Source organism: Ciona robusta, chromosome 1, assembly GCF_009617815.1.
Source record: "Ciona robusta chromosome 1, ASM961781v2".
NCBI classification, from domain to species: Eukaryota; Metazoa; Chordata; class Ascidiacea; order Phlebobranchia; family Cionidae; genus Ciona; species Ciona robusta.
The window spans coordinates 4,437,994-4,459,310 of NC_143235.1; the positions used below are offsets into that span (position 1 = coordinate 4,437,994).

The window sequence follows — 21,317 nt, forward strand, 5'->3', positions numbered from 1 at the left end:
ATTTTATATTTCGCATTGAAAACCTCTTTACTCTTCCTGACAAGTCACGTGAGCTCCCTTTATTTTGTTTTAAAGCCACGCATCAGTAAACTCACGTGCATTCCGTTTGTTTACAATTACATAACAATGTAAGCTTGAGAAAAGTCCATATTGGCGGAACCACCAGTGGCTAGTACGCTTAACTTTTAGTTTTTACACTTTTATCGCTGAAAGACCGAAATAAAAGTGAAGTTTGTCAATAGTTACATGAATATGTAGTGGCCAAGTTGCCGACTGGTTATAAAAGCTCTAATATTCGATACTGGTAATGTTGACAATTAGTTTTAAGAAAAATTCGTTTTCCTAAAATCATTTCATATTTTGGTGCTAGTGAGCCTTGCAAGACAAATATTTCTAGCATATTACTTAGCAGTTGGCATTTCAATGTTATAAAAACAATTTAGACTTATGTTAATTAAAATATTTGCAATGATAAATAAGTTGTTTAATGTAACTTACTTACTTATAACCTTTTTGCATGGTAAGGTAATCGGTTTATGTGGGTATAATCAACTTTGAATTAGCTCATTTTAGTGCAATATTGTTAAATCATATTTATAATATAATTTCGGATACTTTCTGGTGCTATTACCGACTAAAACTGTAAAAATACTCAAAGAAGATTAGGCTGTTACAAGTGAAACTATATCCTTCCACCATATTTCTGTTTACACGCATGATGCGAGTAACAACCATTAGTTACCCTAGCATGGCAGGGCAACAGCAGTTATTAAAACCTCATTCGTTATCTTTTTTCCAAGGAAATACTCCAACATTCTTTTATAAGAGATATCGCATTTCCCTGTCATATTCTTTTTTAAATATTAAATTTTAGGAAATTTGGTTGCAAAATCTGCCTACTAGTGGTTTGTAATTAGAACTGCCCTATGATGCTCCATACATTATCAATAAAAACCCATAAAAAGTTTATAAAAAATCATTGTGGAAAAAAATGAAATCTGACATATACTATAGTCTAAATCATAATTTAATGGAATAGTGTCAATAATATTTAAACTAATCGTAAACTACATTACTACAGTACACTATGTATACTACCTGAGTTAAATTATGCCCAATTTCAACAGTGCAATATGTTTGGTAATGCTGTTAAGATATTTGTGCTTCTAATGCAATATATTATAATTGCTGAATCTCTGTATGCTCTTAACAAGGTACGTTGAATATGTGTGTTCTGCTTGTCTTGATATATACCCGATTCATAACAACACATGTCATAAACTGTTTAACTGTGTCTGACCGCGCCTTCGGTTAGCGCACTTGCCTCTAACCTAGAGGTAATGGGTTCAAGGCTCTTCGCTGCAACTATTGTGGGCGTATGTGTCCTTGGGCAAGACACTTTGCGGTAATTGCTCCAACCCAGCGGTCATTAATAGGTTGTCCAAATTATCAGCCACACATAAAAAATCCCTACAAAATAACATACTTGGTAACTCCTAAGCTGGCACGAGTTGTATGAAACAGAACACCTGTGTTTAATGACTGTCGTTTTCCGGCCACGCGAGGATAAGTTAGTTATATGCATAATGCATTCATGGTGTCAATTACTTTAAAATCATAGTTATACCTTCAAGATTCCTTTAATTTTACGATCGCATTAACTGAATTAAGTAATAACTACCTTGTTACAATGCCATTTACATAATTTGAATCTTTTTATTAAGAATACGAATTCCTGCAATGGAAATGGACATTATGTTGACGGGAAATGTCAGTGTAATGATGGCTTCAGTGGTGAAGTGTGTGAATCATGCATTGGACGATTCGTGTAAGTTGAATGTTGAATAGCAGGTTTAGAAAAGCCTTTACTTTTATTTCATCTTTTTCGCAAAAAAAAAATCTTTTTAATTGGGTTAAATTTTAAATAAAATGATTTGAAAAGAAAGTTAATGCATTAATTAAAAATGCAGTGCCATTTAGTTTTGTTTTAAGTTAAGTTATTTCTGATGTTAAGATATAACAACCATTACAACCAAAGTGTATAAAATGAGGGGTTTATTAATAAAAAATGTTTTTTTTTCTGCTTTAGCAATTTTACTTTAGTGCATGTTAAAAAAGTTTGACCTTCTGAATTAAATACTTTTTCTTAGTTTAACAGATAACAGTGGAACAAATTTTCTTAGTTTAACAGATTTTTCTTAGTTTAACAGATAACAGTGGAACAAATTTTCTTAGTTTAACAGATTTTTCTTAGTTTAACAGATAACAGTGGAACAATATCAAGTGGTGCAGACATGGTACACTTCAGTAACTGCATGGGAATCATTCAACCAAAGAATATGTAAGCTTATCTGTACCTAATTTTCATATACCAATATAAAGTCTGGCGCGGCGACAAATCGGTTAGCGCGCATGTCTCCAACCCGGAGGTAATAGGTTCAATACTCTTCGCTGCTACCATTGTGGGCGTGTGTGTCCTTGTGCAAAACAATTACTGGCAATTGCTTCAACCCAGTGGTCACTAATGGGTTGTCCAATTTAACAGCCGCACATATAAAAATTATGAAAATATTTCCCAAAAAATAATTACCCACAAACTAACATACTTGGTAACTCATAAGCTGGCATGAAGTATAAAGCAGAACACCTGTGTTATAATGACTGTCGTTTTCCGGTCACACGAGGATAAAGTAAGTTACATTTATTCATTCATTTCACCTTACTTTTATATATTTTAGCACAAACAAGTCAATCTGCATTCAGTTTGTCTACGTTGAAAATTCTTGTTCTTGTGATTTTCTGAATGTATACGATGGTTACTCTGTACATGATCCATTTCTTGCAACATTTCAGTAAGTTTTTTTACAAATTTCTTATTATTTTTAAATGTTTTTATCTATTTCAATTTTTAAAACAATGGCAGATTTTTGAATAACGTAATGTGCTTAATAGAAATTGTATTATAGACGCTATTAGCCTATCTATATGTGTATATATATATATATATATATTTAATTTTGTTCTAAAATTTCATTCTCTTTAAGCATTTTTTATAAGCACTATAATCTTATGTCATATTTTGACTTATATAGAGGATAAAGTAAGTTACATTCATTCATTCATTCATTCATTCATTCATTCATTCATTCATTCATTCATTTATTCATTCATTCATTCATTCATTCATTCATTCATTCATATGTCATTCACCTGATGCTTTACTTTCATGCAGTGGTGCTGTGAACCCAATTCAATTACCAGCAGTTGTATCTAGCACCGGTTCAGTTGTCCTTCAGTTCAACAATGATGACATGCCATTTCTTAACAAAGGTTACACCATATATTACTGGTAGGTCTTATTCCTACATTTTATTTTCTCATATGGTTATACAACTTATACTGTACAAAGAATCACAGATATGCATCAATTAGACATTTATATTAATTTAGTTGATACAGTATTTAAAACTCTGTAATAGATTAAAAAAAAGAAAACAACATAAAACAATTGGCTGTGTACTAAATTTCACTCTTGGTAAAAGCAAACTTTGTGCATTTGTGCAATAAAAAAAGGCATAAAAAATTATTTTGTTTTATTTTTAGAAAAAGTCTGTATTTCTATAAATATGCATTTTTAATTAAAAACTGTATATATATGTTTATTAAAATCTACTCCCTAATTAAAGGTTAGATGATTATCCACCAAGTGATCCAGGGGATGTTGGAAGTGGTGATGAACCAGGTAATTACTATAACTAATAAAGAAAACAAAAAACTAAGCATTGTTCTTAATAAATTTCAACAAGTGAAAGTTTTATGTTAAGCGTTGAAATTATTAATTTCAAAGATGGTATTTTTTATAAAAAGTTAATTTTTTTTCAAATTAAACATTATATATATATATTTATATCATTTTTTACTTAAATTTGTAAACTATACTCTTTAGTAGTTGCTTGGTATGTTTTAATATATACATATTTATAGTAGAGTGGGGGAAAACAGGACACCTTCAGCACATAATATCCAAATATCCTGATCTGTTTTAAACAATTAACAACGGTCCATGGGATTCGTGAGAATAAGGTTTAATAATTGTTGAGTGTTCTTTGTTTACTACCAAATAGGACAAGAAAATAAAATGAAAAGGTGTCTCAGCTTCCCTCGCCCTACTATACATATATTAGATATAGTTAAATGTTACATTAATACAATTTTTAGGTAATTTTTAAAACCAATTTTTTTTCATTCGTATTTCTTGAAATATGACATGTATTGTTTTGAGCAATTTAATTTTAGAAGGATCAAATTTCAAGGATGCAATTTGTAATCATTTATATACATTAACAAAATTAGCAGAAAACAACACAAGTTGCATAGAGAACTGGTGTATACATAAATGGCCAGAGTTCCTTAAACAAGGAAGAGCTTCAGCTGCCCTGCAGTCTTTAAATGGCATGTTATATATATATGGAGGATACCTATTTACCCTGGCATCAGAACAAAACGATTTTATGAGGTGAATTTTATTTACTAGTTACGTAATTGTGTTTTAAAATATGTTGTTATGCTTTATTTTGTGAAAATTAATGATTAACTAGAACCGTTGTATTATTTGTATAGTGTCGTATATGACAGAGAAACAGCAGCCATACTGAAACTGTTTGATATTTTTTATATAGTAGTGTGGGGGAAGACGGGACACCTTTAGCACATAATATCTAAATATCCTGATCGTCTTTTAAACAATTACCAACGGTCTATTGGAGTCGCGAGGATACGGATTTATAATTCTTTGAATGTTCTTTGTTTACTACCAAATGAGTTAAGAAAATAGAATAAAAAGGTGTCCCATCTTCTCCCACCCTACTATATATATATATATATATATATGCCTGTCCGTTATTTATAGAATGAACATGACAAGTTTTGAATGGGATGTAGTAACAATGGGCAACACTTCAAACACACCTGGTACCAGATATGATCACACCATGGTTGTTTGGCAAGTATGTAACAGTGGTGTTTATTAAAAATAGACATTTAATATTAAAGTGTTTATTATTAATCTATGTATTGCAACAGTCTAAAATAGTTTAGTTTTTTTCATTACGACTCTTAATATTTTTTTTTACTTCTAGGAGAACTTGTATATTTACGGTGGCAGCTTAAGTAGCCACATCATCACCAACGAAATGTGGATGTATAACACAACAAATTCAACTTGGAAAAAAATTATTGCAAACAAAACTTTCGACTTTGAAATACCAAGATTAAAAGGTCATACAGCACATAGCGTTAAGTTAAAGAACGGCCGAGATGTTATGTTGGTGTTTTTTGGATACCATCCTGGCTGGAAATTCTCACCTTTTGTTTTTGAATTTGATTTCAGTAAGTTGTATTTTTTGATTATCCTTTTTTGCCAGGAATGTAACTTACTTTACTTTATCCTCGCATGGCCGGAAAAGGAGAGTCATTATTACACGAGTGTTCTGTTTCATACACCTCCTGCCAGCTTACGAGTTGTATGCCATGTATGCTACTTTGTGGGTGATTTTTTAAAAGTTTTTTTCTTGTATATGGTGATTTGGACAACCCATTAGTGACTACTTTAGGTTTATTATGATGTATTATATCATTATTAATTGTTTGTGGATATCCATTGTTTTAGCTCGTTATACCTAAATATAATAAGTTACTTCATCACAAAAACAACCATAAGGTTTATTGTCTGTTCTTGTAGTAAAAGTACTTTATCAAAAAATAAATAAAATAAAAATAAAAATTAAATAAGTAAAACAAATGAAATTGGGCCTCACACTTTTTTGTAGTTAGATATAGACCAATATTTATGCCATTTTTTTGTATTTTTAGTGAAAAACCTGTGGAGCAAAGTAACAACAATGGGTGCAATGCCCATTGGTAGATATGGCCATACATCAGTACATGATCAGAATACAAACAATGTTTATGTGCATGGTGGATCGAATGACAACATTTATTATCATCTGTATGTATATAATGCTGATGCAATGCTATGGTACGTGGTTTCAATTTGACTTTTAGGATTTATATAATATTAAATTTGGACTAGAGTAGATTGTGTGAATATATACATAGTAATGTTTATTCTATCAAAAATGTAGATACAGTCAAGTGAGGTAATAAAAACAATAGGGAACCTAATTGAGTAAAAAAGTACAACTTTCCTATCTTGCTCAAAATCATTTTATCGCAATCAATTTTTGTAGTTAACAATTATATTTATTTAGCTTTTTTTGTTCTTACTTTTGTTCTAAGTCGTTTTTAAAAACACATATAAAAGTTTTCTTTTTCTATATTACCCCACTTAACTACATAAATATATATATAGCCTACAAAAAATAATTTCTGTCAAACGGAAAAATAAAAACTTAAATTTATTTTTTGGAATTAAAGCATAGGATAGCCACTGTAAACCACTTTACTTTGTTTTATATAATCATGAATCATTTTAATCTTGAAAAAATAATTTCAGGACAATATTACCGCATTCACCACAAGTACGTTACTTGCATTCTATGGTAATGTTGGGACGTTCACTTTATGTTTATGGAGGTTTATCAGATGCTGCCCACTGTCAATGTTCAAAGCTCACTACAGTGAGATACAGCATTGGTAAGTATATAGTAGGATGGGGGAAGATGGGACACGTTTTTATTCCATTTTCTCATCCAATTTGGTAGTAAACCAAGAATTTAAAGAATTATAAAACCGTATCCTCACAACTCTCAAAGAATGTTGTTAATCGTTTAAAACACGATTAGGATACTTAAATATTATGCTAAAGGTGTCCCATCTCCCCCCACCTCACTATATATTATACTGTTACTATGAAAGTTTTTTTTTTACTATTTTGAATTAACTCAACGGTCAACACAAAATATTTTTAAAATAATTTATTAGCAGTCTCCATATATGCTTAGGTATCACACATTTTTTTATTCTTTGTATTGTAATACACTGTTCAGAACTGTTTTTTTAAACTAGGGGTTACTGGATTAGAGGCACAATGCTTCTAACATTGTGGGCAAGATACAAAACGCTAATTGCTCCAAACCAGTGGTCACTAATGGGTTGCCGAATTATCAGCCACACATAAAAAAAATCCTGAAAACCATTTACTCTAATTGTAACATACCTGGTAACTCGTAAGCTGGCACGAGGTGTATGAAACAGAGCACCTGTGTGCCGTGTTTAACAACTGTCGCTCTATGGCCACGCGAGGGTAAGTAAGTTACATTCTTCAAAGCAGTGGTTACTAATAGTTTATCTAAATTGAAGCGCTATGCCAAAAATAGGTAATTATTCACAGTCACATATGGTTGACTAGTAAGTGGGCAAGAGGTTAAACAAAACAGTGTTTTATGATATCTGTTGTTTTAAAAAAAATTATTCAGATGACAAGATTTGGTCAAATGTTGAAGAAAATGAGTTAGCCAGTGCAAGATTTGGACACAGTGCATATGGATATGGTAACAGGTAAAATCAAGGGTATTATGACAGTTTATAAGCCTACAGTTGAGTAATTTTTAATTAACGTAATTCCAAATACCATGATTTGAAAAAAATGCTTTAGGTTTTGCAGTAACCATTTTTGTTTGGTACTACCTATTTCCTGTAACTTATTATTTGACCACTGCAGTAGCGCAGTTGGTTAGCGTCCCTTTCTATAGCCCAGAGGTGATAGGTTCAATGCTTTTCGCTGCTATCATTGTGGGCGTATGTGTCCTTGGGCAAGACACAACAGCAATTTCTCCAACCCAGTGGTCACTAATAGGTTGTTCAAATTACCAGCCACACATAAAAAAAATGAAAAAAAATCCTCAAAAATAACAACCACCCACAAAGTAACATACATGGTAACTCGTAAGCTGGCACGAGGTGTATGAAACAGACACCTGTGTTTATCAGCTGACGTTTTCTGGCCACGTGAGGATAAAGTAAGAAGTTACATAAACACATCTTTGGCCAAAATATCATTCAAGCAGTGTTGTTAAATAGTTAATACTTTATATAGAAAATCACATAAAGAAAATATTCTTTGCGTTATTTTTTATTTATTTTTTTTAAGTTATATTATGATAGGTAATATATATATATATATATTTATTGTAGAACAATGGCAGTTTATGGTGGTTATGATGGAACAATGAGAAATGAAATAATAACATTGCAAGTTGGTAAGTGGTAAACTATTCAATAGACAGTGGGTATAAAACCATGGGTTTTAAAACTGTGTACCTTGAAATTTCACTTATTGTCTTATCAAGAAAAAAAACAAAAAACACAAGTGTCGTTTTCTGGCTATGTGAGGATAAAGCTACATTTATTTATTCAATAACATGATGAAAAAGTTTTAGTATTATATTGTATAATTTGAAACAAACACAGAAAATCTAAATGTTATGACTATAAAGGGTTCCAGGGCCTTATACTAGATTGTAGTTACATATTGATTAATTTTTTCACTAATTTTACATTAAGTAATTTTATTTTTAGCAAATTCTGACGAGATTTGTACCAATTTGAACATAACTCAGTGTGAAACATCCAAAGTTTGTGACTTTGATGGCCACAACTGCATTCACAGTAAGATTTTTTTACGATAATTTATTATTTTATTGTAGCGGTTGCATTATGTTTTATTGCGAGCCGTAAACTAAGAGGACGAATGAACACGAGACGCGGTATTTATACAGTAGATAACGGTAGGAAAAAGGCACTCGTGTACGCTTCGGCGAACGTACACATGACGGGCCGCCACGTTATAATTATATTTTACATTTTATAATTTATATGTACAATTTAGACGTGGATTGTGTGAGCATTTGCAATGCAGCCGCCACTTGCACAGATTGCTTCTCCACCATTTGCGATTGCTGTTTTGATTTCGGGGCTTGCACTTTTACCAAAAATTCCAGCTGCGTAAGTTTTATTCACTTTTTTCGGCATTTATTTCTTCTATATCATAAGTGTGTCTTTTTGTCATAATAACAAAGTGAAATTGTATTGCCTAAATTAAAAATATTAATAAACTGACAGTTATTATGACAGTTAGTGGACAATTTCGCGATCGTGTATTCACTTATTGCATAAGAGGGTATCCATTACTAAATGAATTCATGCCGTGTTTTTATATTGTTTCTATATCGCTGCGCCTTCTTCCTACGTCATCTGTCTTTCATTCGTCTCTTGTCTGACCTTTCATTCTAGCGGGCATGTTCAGAATACGTGTTTTGTAGACTTCTAGGTTATTCTCATACCGTGAACCTGAACTATTGTATATTAACTATTACTTAACTATGTTACAGCTTAGTTAACTTAATTGGAATAAAATCAGATACTTAATTTTTGGTCTTTTTAATGGTTAGCGACACAGCTTATACAATTAAACCGGTGTTTCTTAAACTGGGGTAAATTTACCCCTTGGGGTAAATTTCACGTATTTAGAGGGTAAATGAGCTACTTATCAAATCAGTTGACGGGACAGGAAAATTGTGCAAATTGTAGTACTTTACCAGACATTGAACAACTCGGTGCTAAAAAGCAAGCGCATTCGTCGCATTAAATATAATTGATGTAATTAGTTTTTTTCGCTTTTCAATAAATAAACGCAATATTACATATTAGGGGTAAATCTGATAAGCATCTTTGTTAAAAGGGTAAAGCATAAAAAAGTTTGAGAACCACTGATTTAAACCTAACTACCATTACATCAATGCATCACTATTTTAGTTTAATTAAAAGTTAAAAATACTTTCTTCAATTTTAGCTCACCAACCTTACTTCCTGTAATGTGGAGGAAGAATTTTGTTCCGGACTAAAAGAATGTTCGTTATGTAATGAAGTTGGTTGTTCATGGCAGGGAAATAATTGTCGAGTTAAAATAGGTTTGGAATATTTTTGTAATGCATGACTATATGTATCAATAAATCTTTTTATTTTCTATGTAAATTAATGCTATCTATTTTTAAACGCTATCCCTGGAAATTGAACCAATATTGCTCCAACCCAGTGGTCACTGATGGGTTGTCCAAATTATCAGCCACACATAAAAAAATATCCCCAAAAAATAATCACTCGCAAAGTAACATACATGGTAACTCGTAGGCTGGCACAATGTGTAAAAAACATAACACCTGTGTTTAACAATCGTATTTTTTAGGGTAAAAAAAAATTGTCAAAAAAAATTCATTTAAAAAAAGTTAAAAATTTTTTTTTAAATCTTGTACACGGATAAATAGCTGTATAATAATTCGTAATACAACATTACCCAGACAATACAACCACCACGGATTGCTTGACGCCTTGTGAAAGTTTTGCCTCTTGCATGGAATGTAGTGACTCACAAAGATGCCAGTGGTGTGATACAACTAACACATGTATTCCACATGGAACTTCTAATATATATTTTCCATATGGGACATGCACACATTTCATCACTACCACAAGCCAATGCAAAGGTATGTGTTGTAGCTGCAATTTCTTTATTTATTTCTTTATTTCTTTAAAAGTTTATTAAAAAATATAGTGTTCTTAATAAGCTGTGCAACAATTAATTATATTTTCCTTTATTCTTTAAATTATATTTTTCTGTTTATTCTTTAAAATCCAAAAAAATGTATATGTAAACATAGGAAAACTTGGGTTTTATAACTCCCAAATTTAGACCAAGCTTTATAGCTCTTAATTTAATCCTCACTCACCTGTTACATTGTAATCTGTGTATTGGTCTGCACATTTCACCCGTTAGTGTTCTTGATTAAATTGATATCAATATTTTACCAACTAGATTTTTTTACTTTTTTTTCGGTAATCAGTTTGTTTAATATATATTTCCAAGCTACACCAGATAATCAAAGCAATGCTGTATTTAAAGTCCTGTCAGTAATTTAATATTACTTGTGCCATAGCCTAGTTGGTTAGCACGCCTGCCTCTAAACCAGAGGTAATGGGTTCAAGGCTCTTTGCTACTACCATTGTTGGCGTATGTGTCTTTGGGCAAGACATTTAGCGGCATTTGCTCCACTCCAGTGGTCACTAATGGGTTGTCCAAATTATCAGCCACACATACAAAAATAAAAAAAATTCTCCTTCCAAAAAATAATTACCCACAAAGTAACATACTTGGTAACTTGGAAGCTGGCACGAGGTTTATGAAACAGAAAACCTTTATAACGGCTGTTGGTTTCCATCCCTGCAAGGATAAAGTAAGTTACATTCATTCATACCCAAAAAAGCTTTCAAAAACTACACAACTGGTAAGTTGAGTTCAATAAAAAGAAATTTAAATATTATCTTTTAATTTAGATGATCCATGTACAAAATATCAATCATGTGACGATTGTTTCCAAGACGATGGTTGTGGTTGGCAGGACCTTGGTGGGAACAATGGTTATGGGTCTTGTTTAAGTGGGTCAACTATCGGACCAATTGACGCATCTTTGTCGAGTGATAATTGGCATTTTTTAGATTGTCCAGGTGATTGCTACAGCAGGGTAAAAGAAGATTATATAGTATTGTGGGGTAAAATGGGACATATAGTACTGTGGGGTAAGATGGGACATTTTTGTACATAATATCCAAATATCCTGATATTAAGGATTCGGGACACCTTTTTATTCTATTTTCTTGTCCCATTTGGTTATAAACAAAAAACATTCAAAGAATTATAAAACCGTATCCTCACGACTGTTATAGACCGTTTTTATTTGTTTAAAACACGATCAGGATATTTAGATATTATGTTCTAGCGGTGTCCTATCTTACCCCACAGTACCATACTTATGTGTAAGTTTGAGAAAAAACCCAGCTGTGCTTCGGTAATGCCAAACTCTTTTAATAGGTTTTGCGATTTTAAATAGCTGTACTAAATCGCACAGTTAGAAATCTATTAATTATAATTCCTTATTAATACATAGTTCCCTATGTATTTCTCAATCACCAATATGTGTTTGTATTTCATGTACTTTAAATGCACCAATATTCAAGATACTAATATACAGCAGAAAACATGTTTTGTTTTCTTACACCATAGAGGCAGTCTAGGCATACATACAATGCCTAAAAGTGTTGTTTTTCACAATAACAAAATCTGTTTTGCTTAGTGCCAAAAACGTTATTTACAGACAAAAATATATATCATATTAAAAAAAAATAAAAATTAAAAACAACTGCCACAGCAGTGCCCAAAACATGATTTAGAGACAAAAATATTATTTAAAAAAAAATGTTTTTTTTTCTTGTTTCTCAATCACGTGCTTTCTAACAGTTAAATTTTACTTACTTAAAATACAACTTTCAATAAAAAAAAACCTTTCATAGCTTGTCAATGTAACGGTCACAGCACATGTAGTCCCGACCAACCAGATGTTTGCACTGAATGCACGGGTGGTACGAGTGGCTCCAAGTGCAGTTTATGTGATGGGCTCTATTATGGTGACCCCTCTAATGGCAGAAACTGCACAGGTTGGTTCATGTTATGTTTCTGCTTGTATAAATTTTTTCTGCATATATTGATCGTTTTCTGCATATTTAAAAACAATCACCCACAAAGTAACATACATGGTAACTCATAAGCTGGCAAGAGGTGTATGAACACCCTTGTTATAACAACTATCGCTTTTCAGCCATGTGAGGATAAAGTAAGTTACATTCATTAATACTTTTCTGCATGTCTTAATCATTTTCTGCATATATTGATCGTTTCTGCATACATTGACACTCTGTAAAATCTAAATTGTCACTAATTTATGCCTCCCTGGATATATACTGTGTTAAAAATCGAAATTGTTTCTTCCTTTTTTGGCTGTGACGAAAATACAGTGCTTTATAAACACCTTCATACAAACATAAGAATTGGGCAATAAAACTGCAGCTGTGTACAAAAGTATCACTAATTAATATAAAAGTTACACATAACCATTTTTTTTGCTGCAGTATTTGTGTAGACAGCAGAATTAGGTATTCAAGAAGTTGAGCATTATTCCATTTTTTAGGATTTCTTTTTTAAATGACATAAAATGGATTTTTTCATGCCTAAAAAAACTATAAAGCACATGCAAAACACATGGGAAAAAAACACTCACTGTTATACGATTAAAGTTTTCACTATCACTATTTAAGCTTACTCTATCTTTAAGCTTATGTTTTTTATACACATGAATAAATGTAACTTGCTTTATCCTTGCGTGGCCGGAAAACAACAGTCGTTATAACACAGATGTACACCTCGTGCCAGCTTACGAGTTACTATGTATGTTACTTTGTGTGTGATTATTTTTTGGGATTTTTTAAATTTTTGTGTGGCTGATAACTTGGACAACCTATTAGTGACCACTGGGTTGGAGCAATTGCAGTTAAGTGTCTTGCCCAAGGACTCATACGCTCACAATGGTAGCAACGACGAGCCTTGAACCCATTACCTCTGGGTTAGAGGCAGGCGCCCTAACAAACTGTGCTACTGCTCCAAACGTCTCATAAACTGTTTCTTATACATCTCATAAACTATTTCTTATACATCTCATAAACTGTTTCTTATACATCTCATAAACTGTTTCTTATACATCTCATAAACTATTTCTTATACATCTCATAAACTGTTTCTTATACATCTCATAAACTGTTTCTTATACATCTCATAAACTGTTTCTTATACATCTCATAAACTGTTTCTTACACACATCTCATCTCCCCATATTATTTTTTTACATACATAATACTCCCCATATTTTGCAGCTTGTGAATGCAATGGTCATGCTGAAGAATGTGAGTCAGATGGTGAATGTGTGTGTAATGTTAAAGGAGTAGTTGGTTCTAACTGTGAAAGGTAAGAAATTCTAAATATATAATGAATGAATGTAACTTACTTTATCCTTACGTGGCTGGAATACAATAGTTGTTAAACACGGGTGATCTGTTTCATACACCTCTTACCAGCTTACGAGTTGCCATATTCCTTACTTTGTGGGTGATTTTTGTATGTTTGGCGGATAATTTGTAAAATTGATTAGTAACCGCTGGGTTTGAGCAATTGTCGATAAGTGTCTTGCCCAAGGACACATATGGCCACAATGGTAGCAGCAACGAGTCTTGAACCTATTACGTCTGGCTCTGGGTAATAGGCAAGCGCCCTAGCCAACTGCCACATTGCCGAACTTAATATTTAGAATGCTGCAAAAAAGATAAAGAAGCATTGTAGTTATGCACATTGAATATTATCAAACGGTTTTTAACACAATTTATATCAATATAAATTTATTGTTTTTCAGGTGTGGTTCTATTAGTGGCTACCAAGGAGATGCACAAAATGATACTTGCTTTTGTAAGTTGTGCGTCTATAATATATACTCATGTGGGGTAAGATGGTACACCTTTAGCACATAATATCTCAATACCCTGATAGTGTTTTAAACATTTAACAACCGTCTATAGGAGTGGTAAGAATATGGTTTTATAATTCTTTGAATTTTCTTTATTTACTACCAAATGGAACAAGAAAATAAAATGAAAAGGTGTCCCATCTTTCCCTACCCTGCTATAACTGCTTTTCCCACTGTTTTACACATGTCTGAATTTAAATATACAGCAGCAAAGACAAGCATTACCATTTAAATCACATGCATTGATTCCAAAATGCAAATGTAAAATTCATGTATATTCAGGTTTAAATTAAAATAGCCCATTTACACTTGTATTATAATAATTATATAATGTGATTTTCTTGTTTTTTTTTGCAATGGTATATTAAAGTTAAAAAAAAGTTGTAAAAAACATTATTTTTTTAAGTTCAAATTGTGATATTAGATAATGTGTATTCATTGTTTTTTTTTGCAATGTAAGTTAAAATTAGGTATTCAATCAATAAGGACAGGTATTTTTTTGTTTATCCATGTTTATCCAGTATACTATACATAACGACATAATTTTTCTTTTGTTTGTCCATACACAGTATACTATACACAAGGACAAAAATATACAATTACATATTTTAACACATAGTTGAAATGAAAGTGTTGGTGGAATATTCGTTCCCCATCTCGTACGAAGACTCAAAGTTCAACTTAGTGTGTTGTCCAACCTTGGTAAGTTACAAAAACACAACTTTTACAGCAAATCTAACCATCAAAACTTAGCTGAAAATTAAACAACACCCATCTAAAACACCCCCGAAAGTACAATTAAACACCACCGATTTTTGATATAGTTAATTTTGACCCAGAATTTTTGACATCGTTGATTTTATTACAGAAATTTTTTGATGTAGTTGATTTGATCTTTAGCTGATAAACAATTTTACAATTAAAATACTTAACCAAATTTATCTTACTACATTCTTTATTTAATACTCTGATTTTCTAACCAACTATTTATTTTAATTTTTAAATTTTTTTCTTACTTCTTCTTTTCATTTTGGTCTTCCCTTAATGAAGAACTTTGCAGGTAAATACATAACCAAATTTATCTTACTACAGTCTTTATTTAATACTCTGATTGTCCTTTTAAACTAAGTATTCGTTCTAAATTTTAAATTTTCAGAGCTATGACATTACTGTGAACGTTGAAACCATATATGGTCAACCAATTAATATTACCATGACAACCAACACAACAAGTAAGCTATACCTACAACTAGATGTTAGTTTTAAAATATTTTTATGACTAATTCAGTATTTGGCACTGTTTTTATTGGTGTTTCTTTTAAAGAATGAAAAGTGCTTTGTATTTTGAAAAAAAAATCCTCCTAAAAATAATCACCCATAAAGTAACATATTGGTAACTTGTAAGCTGGCACGAAGTGTATGAAACACAACACCCGTGTTTAGTCGTTTTCGGCCATGCGAGGATAAAGTAAGTTACATTCATTACATTCAAACTTAATTAATGACAACAGCATTCTAAAATAAGTTATTCTAAATTAGCCTCCTATGAAAACGAAACAATAGTTGCCTCGTTCTCCAATGTAAGCTCAGCTTCAGTGAGGTTTCCACAGAAAGAATTTCACTTTGGCAACCACAATGATCTAAGATGCGTGAGAATATATTTATCTGACATACAGCATCTACAAAATATGCCAGTAAGTACTTTTTACATTAGTTCTTTAAAAGTTTTTTTATATAGTTTTTTAGAGTTTATATTTTAGGCAAGATGAATACTTGCTATCTATAACTATTCTACAAAAATTTAATCATAAGGTTTAAATTAGTCATTTACAAAAATGTTTTATATAGTAGGGTAGGGGAAGATGGGGCATCTTTTCAATCTATTTTCTTGTCCTATTTGGTAGTAAACAAAGAACATTCAAAAAATTATAAAACTGCATCCTCATGACTTCCATAGCTGTTGTTAATTGTTTAAAACACGATAAGAATATTTGGATATTATGTGCTAAAGGTGTCCTATCTTCCCCCACCCTACTATATACCAGTTTACATTATTACTTGAAAATTTACAGATACATTAACCTATATAAGCAGTAATAGTAGGAATGCCATGTCAAAACTGGAAACAGTGATTAATTTTGATAAATTAGACCTATGAATAAATACCAAACTTGAGTTAAAGGTAGGATTGTATACAAAACTACTCCACTCTTGACTTAATAAAAGAAAACTTGTATTCACAACCATAGGCGCTTAACATGGGTATGCAAGGTATGCGTGCATACCCTGGAAAAAATCAGGCTACCCATGAGTACCTACCATAAATACATGAACAATTTAATAACCCACAAACATGTATTAGAAATGTAACAAAGTAGTGATAGCGAAAAATTGATACATAATTTCCAAAAACTTGTTTAAAAGGCTCAATTTACCAGTTTAAGAAGCTAAATATTGTATTTAACAATGGTTTACTACTGTTTTTATGACTTTTTTATGACTATACCTGGTAGTTTTAGTTGTGTCTTAATACAGGATGCAGCTCTCTTATTAAAAGCGTCAGTAATACAAAATAGCACGAGTATTGGTCTACTTATTGCCATCTTTCTATTGTAAGTTGACTTAGTTCATCCAGATGATGAAGTTAATTTATAATTTCCACAAAACCAATCAAACAAAATAAATTTTATTGAAATCGTTTTTTAAATTTCTTATCACAGCTAAATTCGGTTAAGAAATTGGTTTATTATTTAATTATATATTGAAATAACATTGGGACATTTTGTAAAAAGTTCAGGTGTAAAGATTTGATATTGGTAATTTAAGGTTCATTCAAATGTCTAATTGTTATACATAACATAAAGGCAAATTTGTGCTCTGTTTCATTGCTGCAAAAACTCCATTTATTTCCATCTGTGACTGTAAAATAGGCACACATAATTTAAAAAGTAATAATTTAATTTTTTCTGTCGATTATATTTGTTTACCTTTCGCGACAGCCGTTGTTGTGAGGTAATTCAAAATAATTGTTGAGATAAACAAATCGAAACGACAAGGTTTATATTGCCAGATTTTTTGCATGGCATATCCACCCCAGTCTTTACAGTGGGATAGCTGCTATCTGCAAAAAGTGCTTGCTTATTCATAATTTGCATGGAGTAGTTTTTACTTAATATGCATATGTAAAATATTTGGTGTTTAAATAGTGATATTGATATAAATATTTCTGTGTCTTTTTTTGTGTATGCACTATCACATAAGCTTTTGCTTATGTTTTTTTTCTGAAATTTTGTTCATAATATTACTTTTACATAATAAGATCATTGTAAGATTGTCTAGTTTGATGCCTATGTTATATCTAACAACTCTAAATAAATTTTTCTAGTAGTAACTTGTATTTTAATAACAATTTCATGTATTTAACTACAATTTAATTTTATAAATTTTGAATACTTAAAAGTTTACACCATTTAAATCAATTAACACTTCAATAACTTAACGATTTTCTATATCTAACTAAATATTTAATTTTAAAGATGTTTTACCTCACTTGTGTTGATCACTTCAATTATATATAAAGCTAACAAGATAATTATGTCAAGAAGAAGAAGAAGGGTATGTTGTGTTGTTCTGTATTTGCACTCATATTTGTACTATATATAAAAGTACTTTTATAAAGATATCTATACTATATAAAAGTAACTTACTTTATCTTTGTGTGGTCGAAAAACGAAAGTCGTTAAACACAGGTGTTAGGCTTCATACACCTCGTGCCAGCTTATAAGTTTTTAAGTATGTTACTTTGTGGGTAAGGTCCTATGGCAAAGCACTCCTTGGGAGGTCGTAGCATTAACCCAAAGTTTGCCTAATCTGAATACAAAACACAGTCATATTCTCTTGCATCGCAATGACAATAAATTTTTGCGCGATTACATAACTAAAATTGTTCAGTTTAGTTGCATTGATTTTAAACCGTTATTGTTATTACATTGAAACAGTTCTTTCCAAAAAGTGTTTTTTAATGCTTATTTCTAAATACCTATGAAACATTATTATCTTTGTAGCGTTCACTTGATGTTGCTGAGCCACAGCGCTGGACAAAAATCCCATTTACTTCATATTCTGTTTTGCCTCAATATTAAATAAATTCATTCCAAACTTAGGCACATGAAGTGAATCTAGAAGCTCTTGCCGCCAGACCATTCAGCTGCATTTACTTCAGTGTTGATCAACTTGATAATAACTCATCTCATGAGGTATTTTTAAACAGAATCTCTTTTATTTGAATAAGATGATTAATGATGCCATTTTAGGCAAATGTATTTCTTACATAATTATTTTTTATTGTATTTTAACTCACATAATACAATTTGTTGTAATTTGTTTTTGTCTGTTCTTTATTTCGTATCACTCGATGCTGACTGTTTTTCCTTACAAGAATTGTCCTAAGGGATCAGTTATATTAGCGTTAGATTCACAGAACTTATTACAGTTACTTTTAAAATGAGTGACTATTCAACCCATGCATTCACCGATAATAAAAATATGTATATACAGTAGGTCAAAGGCAGGACACCTTTAACACACCAAATATCCTGATCGTGTTTTAAACAATTAACAACAGTCTATATGAGTCGTGGGGATGGGTTTTAAAATTCTTTGAACATTCTTTGTTTGCTACCAAATGGGACGAAAAAATATGATAAAAGGGGGTTCTATCTTCCCCCACCCTACTATAAACTCATTTAAAACTAATAATATGATGTTTAAACCATCTGTCTGAAAAGCTTCATTTCATAAGGAATTGCGTTTAGTTTAAATTTGTATTGCATGTATTATTTTTTTGAAATCTAGTTGGATGTTATTTGTGAAGAACCTTGCTCTGATGGTGAAGCTTCAGTTTTTACCACTGTCTTGTTTCTACCAAGTGAAACAAAGTAAGAAAATTAAATGTAAAAGTTTTTTCAATATTTAAATATTCATTGTGTGGAGCCGTGAGCATTTGCCTTCTAGGATCTCGGCATAGACGACAGTCGTTATAGCACGGTTGTTTTGTTTCACACACCTCATGCCAGCTTTTACTAAGTACATTACTTTGTAGGGGATTGTTAAGGGGGGATTTTTTTAATGTGTGGCTGACAATTTGGACAACCATTAGTTACTGCTGGGTTAAAGCAATCCCTGTTAAGTGTCAGCCTAAAGACTCATATACTCAAATGGTAGCAGCGACGAGCCTTGAATCCATTACCTCTGGGTTGGAGACATGCGTGCTAAGCACTTTGCCCTGGCGCCAAACAAACAGAACAGCAGTGATTTAATTTCTGCAGTTCCTAAATAAGTGACCTTCATTTGTTCACACTTTCTTAACATTTATGCATATTTAGCAATCCGTCTGAAGAGTCCTCGCATTACTTTGCGTTTGGAAGCTGCATTGGAACAACAACAGGCAGTATACCATCTGCATTTCCACAATCAACTAATCACAAAGAATCAAAATTCAACTCCTTCGTCAACTCAGCCCGATCAGTAGTAACCATCACCCGGTCACCCAGAGATAGATCAGGATTCGACAACCCAGTTTTGCAACTGGAACTGGCTGATTAAAAACGGTCATATTGTTTTACGAAATTATAAAAATATTGAATCTTTCATATTGTTTTCATATTTGTATTACGAAATTTTCATTTTGTTTTACGAAATTTTCATTTTGTTTTACGAAATTTTCATTTTGTTTTACGAAATTTTCATTTTGTTTTACGAAATTATAAAAATATTGAAATTTTAAATGCTTTTTATTAATACATTATCCCAGGGATGTGGAACCTGTAGCATGTGGGCCAAATACGACCCGCAAAGAAAGTTCTGCAGCCCATGAAGTCAGCTGCATATATTTTTTAAATTTATATAGTAGTTTTCTTCAGAAATTTCTGCATCCGAAAAGGGGATAACCCCTTTTAATATTATAAGTTCAATACATTAATATATTTGGCAATACATTAATATAGCAGTTTTTCTTTCGAAATTATTGCGTCCAAACTTGATATTTCTGCAAGGAGATAACCCTCTTTAAAATCATAAGATCAAAGACAAAAAGAAACTATTATTGGTCCATGCAAGCCTATATTAAATAAAGTACGACCGCGTTTTCAACCAGTAATTTAACCTTGCCCTCCTGTAATAAAGGTTGCACGTCCCTGAATTATACTTTTGCTATGTTTAAGTTTTAATTTCCAAAGCATCAACCAAACTTTTAAAACTAACTGAATATATTAAGTTGAAATCTAAGCATTTTTATTAATTTAGTAATAAGTGCCTTAATAATAAATTCTGTAACTTTTTAATAAATTTTGTATACTCATATAGTTATGTTTTATTAAAATATTTTCGCATGTTTTAAAATTTATATGCAATTGTTTATAAAATTGTTTGTTCCATTTTGTGAGCCTGTTTAGTGTTTACTCACCATTTCATATTATTTCATGTATGCTGTACTTTTAGAGTTAACTAGTATTACTTATATTTGAATGTAAATGTAACTTACTTTATCTTCGCGTGGCAGAAAAACGACAGTCATTATAACATGGGTGTTTTGTTTCATACACCCTGAATGTGAATGTAACTTACTTTATCTTCGTGTGGTCGGAAAACGATAGTCCTTTTAACACGGAAGTTCTGTTTCATACACCTCGTGCCAGCTTACAAGTAACCATGTATGTTACTTTGTGGGTAATGGTTGATGTATCCCTTATAAAAGTGTGTTACTTTGCAGCGCTGGTGTTGTTTAAGTTCCCTTTGTTCAATTTATTTTGTATGATTAAAACTTATTTATTTCCTTGTTTATTTTCATATTCTGCTGTAAATTTATAATTCTGCATTTCCTGTAGGTAATTTCTGCTT

General features: G+C 31.5%; 1 protein-coding gene across 4 annotated transcripts; it reads left to right on the forward strand.

The window, feature by feature from the left end:
- The first annotated feature begins 13 nt into the window (after positions 1-13).
- On the forward strand, positions 14-21,304 carry LOC149741636 (attractin-like protein 1). Of its 4 annotated transcripts, none has more exons than XM_089893831.1 (29): positions 17-1,214; positions 1,725-1,828; positions 2,255-2,341; positions 2,739-2,852; positions 3,233-3,349; positions 3,687-3,742; positions 4,357-4,516; positions 4,910-5,006; positions 5,139-5,388; positions 5,872-6,037; positions 6,515-6,654; positions 7,437-7,518; positions 8,155-8,219; positions 8,539-8,628; positions 8,849-8,964; positions 9,812-9,929; positions 10,317-10,502; positions 11,350-11,520; positions 12,364-12,507; positions 13,777-13,867; positions 14,310-14,362; positions 15,040-15,122; positions 15,577-15,652; positions 15,960-16,114; positions 16,956-17,032; positions 17,957-18,035; positions 18,584-18,676; positions 19,275-19,357; positions 19,805-21,304. In XM_089893831.1, the coding sequence occupies exons 1-29, from the start codon at positions 1,134-1,136 to the stop codon at positions 20,022-20,024; spliced, it is 3,354 nt and encodes a 1,117-aa protein (XP_089749957.1). In that variant the 5' UTR covers positions 17-1,133; the 3' UTR covers positions 20,025-21,304. The 4 variants fall into 4 exon arrangements, 3 of the variants coding, with proteins under 3 accessions (XP_089749958.1, XP_089749957.1, XP_089749956.1); XM_089893830.1 differs by having other exon boundaries at positions 19-1,214; positions 4,354-4,516; XM_089893832.1 differs by lacking the exon at positions 2,739-2,852 and having other exon boundaries at positions 14-1,214; positions 4,354-4,516.
- The last annotated feature ends 13 nt before the right edge of the window (positions 21,305-21,317 follow it).

Excerpts from the sequence above, each read along its gene's own strand:
- LOC149741636 (XM_089893830.1), top strand. The coding sequence starts at position 1,134 with ATGTTTGGTAATGCTGTTAAGATATTTGTGCTTCTAATGCAATATATT. Across the intron at positions 5,389-5,871 it reads TGTTTTTGAATTTGATTTCA|TGAAAAACCTGTGGAGCAAA; the intron begins GTAAGTTGTATT and ends TTGTATTTTTAG. Across the intron at positions 14,363-15,039 it reads ACAAAATGATACTTGCTTTT|TTGAAATGAAAGTGTTGGTG; the intron begins GTAAGTTGTGCG and ends TTTAACACATAG.